The 6704-nt window shown below is 33.1% G+C and overlaps 2 protein-coding genes across 4 annotated transcripts; both read left to right on the top strand.

Moving 5' to 3' along the window:
* The first annotated feature begins 1055 nt into the window (after positions 1-1055).
* On the top strand, positions 1056-2894 carry LOC135128935 (retinoid-inducible serine carboxypeptidase-like). The gene is made up of 8 exons (XM_064056013.1): positions 1056-1164; positions 1210-1670; positions 1801-1911; positions 1967-2159; positions 2211-2375; positions 2429-2506; positions 2556-2710; positions 2764-2894. Exons 1-8 carry the CDS (start codon positions 1119-1121, stop codon positions 2833-2835), a joined length of 1281 nt encoding a protein of 426 aa, XP_063912083.1. The 5' UTR covers positions 1056-1118; the 3' UTR covers positions 2836-2894.
* Positions 2895-3023: 129 nt separating this feature from the next.
* LOC135128933 (retinoid-inducible serine carboxypeptidase-like) lies at positions 3024-5690 on the top strand. Of its 3 annotated transcripts, XM_064056011.1 has the most exons (8): positions 3024-3101; positions 3149-3609; positions 3652-3762; positions 3820-4003; positions 4064-4231; positions 4285-4362; positions 5369-5523; positions 5578-5690. In XM_064056011.1, exons 1-8 carry the CDS (start codon positions 3056-3058, stop codon positions 5647-5649), a joined length of 1275 nt encoding a protein of 424 aa, XP_063912081.1. In that variant the 5' UTR covers positions 3024-3055; the 3' UTR covers positions 5650-5690. The 3 variants fall into 3 exon arrangements, with proteins under 3 accessions (XP_063912081.1, XP_063912082.1, XP_063912080.1); XM_064056012.1 differs by lacking the exon at positions 4285-4362; XM_064056010.1 differs by having other exon boundaries at positions 3820-4231.
* Positions 5691-6704: the final 1014 nt, after the last annotated feature.

Here is a 6704-nt window from a genome sequence, read left to right as displayed (position 1 = left end):
CTACTTCGTATTGGTTTTCGAATTAAGCTTGTAACAAAGAATGTAGATTTTTACAACGCTTTAAACAAATCTCCTTTGCAACAAGGTAGAAGAATATTTATTTTCATATGTTTGTATATATACTTATAATTAAAAATATAATAAACATAAATAATGTTATACCACATACCTTATGTCAGAGAACACACAATGAGAAGACAAGAATATGAAAATAGTAGGAAAATGTAGCTGTTAGATGTTGACAAATTATCACTTCAAAAGTCAGTTCCTAGTGCAGATTTTTGTAATAGATAATATCCATTGTGAATTGTTTTTATCACCCAAGTGAGGTACTACAACTGAGTACCACATGATGACAGTCTGCAGGACCTTACACTTAAGGTCTCTATCTTCTACAAGCTACTGAAACACCACGCACCTGTTCTATGAAATACATATTTCAATTTCAACTCTGACCTCCACCACCGTCGTACGACTAGTGCTATTATCCCCACTACCTTTAAAGTACTTCCATTCAAAAAATGTTATCGCATTCAATGTACCGTCTTATCCATGCACAGCTACTTTGTTACGAGTATAAGTTATTTTCATATTTATATTTATATTTAATTCTGACGTTTTAAAGGCGATTGAAAACGTTCTATGGGTCTCATAGCCACTCATGTTTCCATGTTTCTTTAGTAAATCTTTTTCTTTTTTTCATTTCAATATTTTTTTGTACGTTAACGTGTTAGAAGACAGAGTTTTAGACTGTTACGAGCATATATTTACATTAATATAATTTTTCAGAATCTACTAGCGACTTAATCAAATCTCTGGTAATCTAGTAATAGTAATCTTCCTAGAAAAACTAAGTACCAATTTACTTTTTTCGAACCTGACACACCTCATTTCAGTTTATACCGAACTTGCATTAAAATAAGTTTTCATGTATTTTATATAGATCAAAGATATCACACTTTTCTAACAACAATTGTATCTCCTTATAATCAATGTTAGACAATCTATATTGTGAAGTACTTCAAGTACCACATCTGTAGGAAACGTGAACCATATAAATACCCCTTCTTCTCAAATTCTTACTACATTTGTTGTTTGAAAACCAAAAGCTCACTACCATGAAACTGGTAATTTTTCTCTTCTTGATTGCAACAACAACTTTCGGTAAGAAAATTGTTATGGGTTTATCCCAACTGAAATTCTTTCTAGCTCGGGAGGGTTTCGGTCCGACGGAACAAGAATGGGGTTTTGTCACCGTCCGTGAAGGTGCCCATATGTTTTGGTGGTTGCAACAGACAAGTGCAAATGTCGAAAGTTATACAGAAAGACCTCTAGTAATCTGGCTGCAAGGAGGTCCAGGATCTTCATCTACCGGATATGGTAATTTTGCAGAATTGGGACCTCTGGATGCCGATTTGAATCCAAGAGCTACAACTTGGCTTAATAAATACAACGTTCTTTTTGTGGATAATCCTGTGGGAACCGGTTACAGTCACGTAGATTCTTTCGATGCATTGACAACTACAAACAGACAAATAGCAGATGATTTTGTTGTTTTATTGCAAGGATTTTACGAAGCTATTCCCGAACTGAAGGATACTCCTTTGTATATCTTTTGCGAGTCGTATGGTGGAAAAATGACTGCGGAAATAGCTCTTGTTGTAGATCAGGTAAAGTTTGTTAATAAGTCTTTTTATCTCTTGATATTATCTGAAGGAGTGTTATCTTTTATGATTATCTGTTTGTAAACACATCTTCAAAATTGCAACTCATTTCGATGACTTTTAAATTTTATTACAGGCCATCAAAGAAGGGACTTTGGATATTCAGTTGCTTGGTGTTGGTCTTGGAGATTCTTGGATTTCTCCTGTAGATTCTGTTTTGACGTGGGGACCATATCTACTCAGTGTGGTAATTTTCTTTGATATTACTTACTGAAATAATTTACTCTGGCAAAATTTTCAAGGGCGCTGTTGACCAAAATGGTTATGAAGAGATTCAGAAATCAGCTGAAGCTACAAAAGCAGCTTACGATGCAGGAGATTACTCTAGATCTACGGACCTCTGGGGACAAACCGAAGGCGTAGTTCTGTCGCAAACAGATAATATAGACTTTTATAACATCCTTACAAAAGTATCAGATGCATGGAAAATAAGGAGTAAGTCTACAAATTTTGTTATTACAGACTAAATCTATTTGTTTTTAACAGAAATAGCAAAACCATCGGTAGCTGACGATGTCGACTATAAAATTGACATTCTTATGAATGGACAAGTAAAAGAAGCATTGGGTCTAGATGTTGATTGGGGTGATCAAAGTAATGCTGTGTTTAGCGGCCTTTATGAAGATTTTATGAAACCAGTGACCGAAATTGGTATGATTACTTTCCCTCTATTCTTGAAATAAACTAAAAATAAATCATTATAGTCGAAGAACTTTTGAACACAACAAACATCAGAGTAGCAGTTTATAATGGACAGCTTGATTTAATAGTTGACACGCCAGGTACAGTTTTAATACAGCCAGAACCATATTTCAGGAGATATAATTTTAGGAACAATTAAATGGGTTGATGAATTGCAATTTGATGGTTCATCGGAGTGGAAAACAGCTGAGAGGAATGCAGTAGCTGTAGATGATATTGTAGAAGGTTATTACAAAAAAGTAGGAAACCTAGCATTCTACTGGGTTCTTAGAGCGGGCCACATGGTAATTATAGGTGTTTCAAAACATTCATAATTACAACAATTTTTTTGTTTCAGGTACCAGCAGATAATCCTAGTGCCATGGACTTTATTTTAGAAGATGTAATCGACGGCACGTGGAACAAATAATAAAGATTGTTGTGTTAAAGAAAGACAAAGAAATAAAAAGTACCTATTTTAAGATTAAACTTTGTTTCTATACCCTTGAAAAAATAAATTACACATCACATCACGCCAAGCATTGCTATCTGTTTGTCAAGCCGTTTAATTTCAAGTATTTTGATACCTACTGATATCTCTACAAATTTACAAAGCACTTCACTCAATACAGTTGCAGCAACAAGCAAACATGAAATTAGTTCTCCTCACAATAAATCTATTAATAGTGGTTACTTGTAAGTGTCACTTTTACAAAACAACACCAAAGCCATTGAAAATTTAGGTCGAAAAGGCTTCGGCCCAACGGAACAGGAATGGGGTTACGTCACAGTGCGTGAAGGTGCCCACCTGTTTTGGTGGTTACACCAAACAAGTGCCAACGTAGACAGTTATACCGAACGACCTCTCGTAATATGGTTGCAAGGTGGTCCTGGCGCTTCGTCTACCGGATATGGTAATTTTGCAGAACTGGGACCTTTGGATGCTGACTTGAATCCAAGAAACACTACATGGATTCAATATGTTAATGTTCTGTATGTGGATAATCCTGTTGGATCTGGGTACAGTTATACAGACTCTTTGGATGCGCTTCCTATCAATAACACACAGATTGCTGAAGATTTTGTGGTTCTGCTTAGAGGTATCTTTAATATTATTCCAGATCTGAAAAATATGCCAATGTATATCTTTTGTGAATCTTATGGAGGAAAAATGGCAGTCGAAATTGCCTTAGCAGTTAACCAGGTAAGTCAAAATTGTACAAAGTTGTTAGCTTAATTATAATAGGCCGTTAAAAATGGGTCACTGGAAGCTAATCTGAAAGGACTGGGATTGGGAGACTCATGGATATCACCTATAGATTCAGTGTTGACATGGGCACCATATTTGTTAAATTTGGTATATTATTATTAATATAAGACCAACTTAAAATATTTCTGCATTTATAAATTTTAGGGAATTGTTGATCAAAACGAATATGAACAAATTCAGGTATCAGCTGAAGCTACGAAAAAAGCTTTAGATAGAGGAAATTTTTCGGAGGCTACTTCGTTATGGTCTTCGACTGAAGCTTTGGTAAAACTTGTAACAAATAATGTTGATTTTTATAATGTTTTAAGTCAAACGCCTTCACAGCAAGGTATAAGAATATTTGTTTTCAAGAACACGGAAATACTAATTCAAACTTTTACTGTTTTAGGCAAATCACCTCATTACTTATTAACAGCGGAAGAAGATGAAAAAATTAATACTTTAATGAACGGAGTAGTAAAGGAAGCTTTACATCTGAATCATTCCTGGGGTTTTCAGTCAGCATTTGTGTTCATTTACCTGCGTGAAGATTTTATGAAACCTGTTACAGATATAGGTAAGTTTATTGCTAGCGTATGATTTTTAAATATCTAAAAATTAAATTCGCAGTTGAAATTTTGTTGAACACAACCAATATTAAGATAGGCGTCTATAATGGACAACTGGATTTGATCGTTGATACACCCGGTAAAATAAATGTATTATAAAGGGTTTTCTTGTGATGTCTGATGAGTTGATGACTGATGCACTGGTCAACAAAATTCAATTTTTTCTCTCTAACTTTGACATAATTGTAATGTTTTCGTTTAATTTGTCTCTGTGTTTGTAACAAAGGGCATAAACCTTACAACTTAGCTCAATTAAAAATAAAAATGCATATTTGATGTAAAAAACAAAAAACCAGGTAAAACAATTTAATTTTTGTATCTTTAACGGCAAAAAGTGATGTATTAACAAAAGAACAACCATAATTAAGAAAAAAACAACGATTGTAGTTTAAAAAACGAAAAAAACAAAAGAAACAGCTAAGACCGACGTTTTTTCGGTTGCCTCCTATGGATTTCATTGGAGATCTCTCGCTTGATGGTCCCGCAGTATTCTGCGAGCATTTAGGTGTTCCATCGATCTTGGTAACGTTTTTGTATCCACAAAATGCCCAGATGGAAGCGTTCTCTATGTCCGTCACTCACGTCGTCATAATTTTTGGGGAAAAAATCAAGATGAGAATACATAAAATGCACTTTTAAGAATATGTTAATTTTAAATTTTTTATATGATGATAACATGTTTTCTACTTACTAAACGTAGTTTTCTTATTGTTTCCCAAGAAGTTTGTAGCAATTTGATCACAAAAAAATACACCTTATAGAAAGTTTCCTATTACTTAATAGTACGATTTTTGTATTTTTCAAAGGATAATATTGAAGATTACTTTTAAATGAGAGCTAAGTTTGGGTTTAGCCGTTTATAATATAATTTAAAATTGTTAATTAAATAATAATTGGCTGCTATAATAAAAGTTAGAGCTTAGCTGTTGACCAGTGATGATTAAGGTGCTCTGAAACAATAAATAAGTAGCCTAATTTTGTTAATGAAAAATACCATACAGTGCTTGAATCTTGATGCTCTTCATATAGCAGTTTAAAATAAAGCTGCTAAATTGTTATAAGATAATTGAATAATTTAATTGTAGGTACAATTAAATGGGTTGACAATTTGGAATTCAAAGATTCAATTTTATGGAAGACATCTGAAAGGAGTGCTATGATCGTGGATAATATAGTAGAAGGCTATTATAAAAAATTAGGCAACTTAGCAGTCTATTGGGTCAACAGGGCCGGACACATGGTAAAACAAATAAACCTATAAATAATAACAATCCCTTCAAAACGTAAATTTTAGGTTTCTATTGATAATCCATCGGCCATGTATTATATTTTGAACGATGTAACTGAGGGTTTTTCTAACAAATAAAAGAATTAAAAAGAGACTTATGCATAAAAAGTCAAGCCAAATTTACTTATTTATTATATATTATATATTATATTATATTTATTAAGTTTTTACTTCCCGAGCGTAAGCGAAGGAAGTATTGTAATCGAGTCCGTCAGCCGACCCTCTAGTTTTACGTTTTCTCGACCTTTCGTAACCCATACAAGACGAAGAAGTAGGTCGCCCGTTTCCGTCTGTCTGTCTGTCCGTCTGTCCGTCTGTCTGCTGTCACGGATTTTTATTGGACAGATAATCTCCGAAAGTACTGGACCGATTGTTGTCAAATTTTGTATTTATATTAGGAATATCATGTAGATGGTAAAACGCTAACCAAAATTTCTCTAATCATCCCTACCACTAATGCGATGACGTCACTTAAAAATTGTACATAGCAAATGGGTGGTAAATTGTATAAAATAACATAGTCCTGAACATACAGTGTATGACTCCGAATAGTTTTTACCCGAAACATCCAGATTTTTGGAAAAAAAAATCAAAATTATAAAATATTAATTATATAATAAATATTTTGCAATTTAATTTTGAATCTGCTAAACCGAATGCTTCCAAATCTTGCAAATGTTTTAAGGTTATAAAGAGCATAATAAATTTTTAGTCAAAATATATTTGCTTATTCCCTCCAAAAAATTGATGACGTCAGCTCAAAAGTTTGCCGAATAAATCCTATATAAAATGTACAAAATATGATGAGTCTGTACTTATAATTTATCATTCTTCATAGTTTTTGAATTTGCATATATAGAGTGACTCAAAAAATTAATGATTGCATAAATTTATTTTATTGATTTAATCAGGAACTACAAAACCGGATGTCTTGGAATCTTGTAGATGTTTTAAAGTTATCATAAGCATGGTAAATTTTTGATCAAAATGTATTTGCTCATCGTCCCTAAAAAATTGATGACGTCACCTCGAAATTTTGATGAATAAATCCTATCTAAAATGTACAAAATGATGAGTCTGTAGTTGTGATTTATCATTCCAATTATATTTTTTGGATTTGCATATACAGGGTG

This window comes from Zophobas morio, unplaced genomic scaffold (genome assembly GCF_036711695.1).
Source record: "Zophobas morio isolate AGI-343-1 ecotype UQ-CSIRO unplaced genomic scaffold, CSIRO_AGI_Zmor_V1 ptg000014l, whole genome shotgun sequence".
NCBI classification, from domain to species: domain Eukaryota; kingdom Metazoa; phylum Arthropoda; class Insecta; order Coleoptera; family Tenebrionidae; genus Zophobas; species Zophobas morio.
The sequence above is the reverse complement of the archived record's forward strand: the minus strand, read 5'-3'. Positions and strand labels throughout refer to the sequence as shown.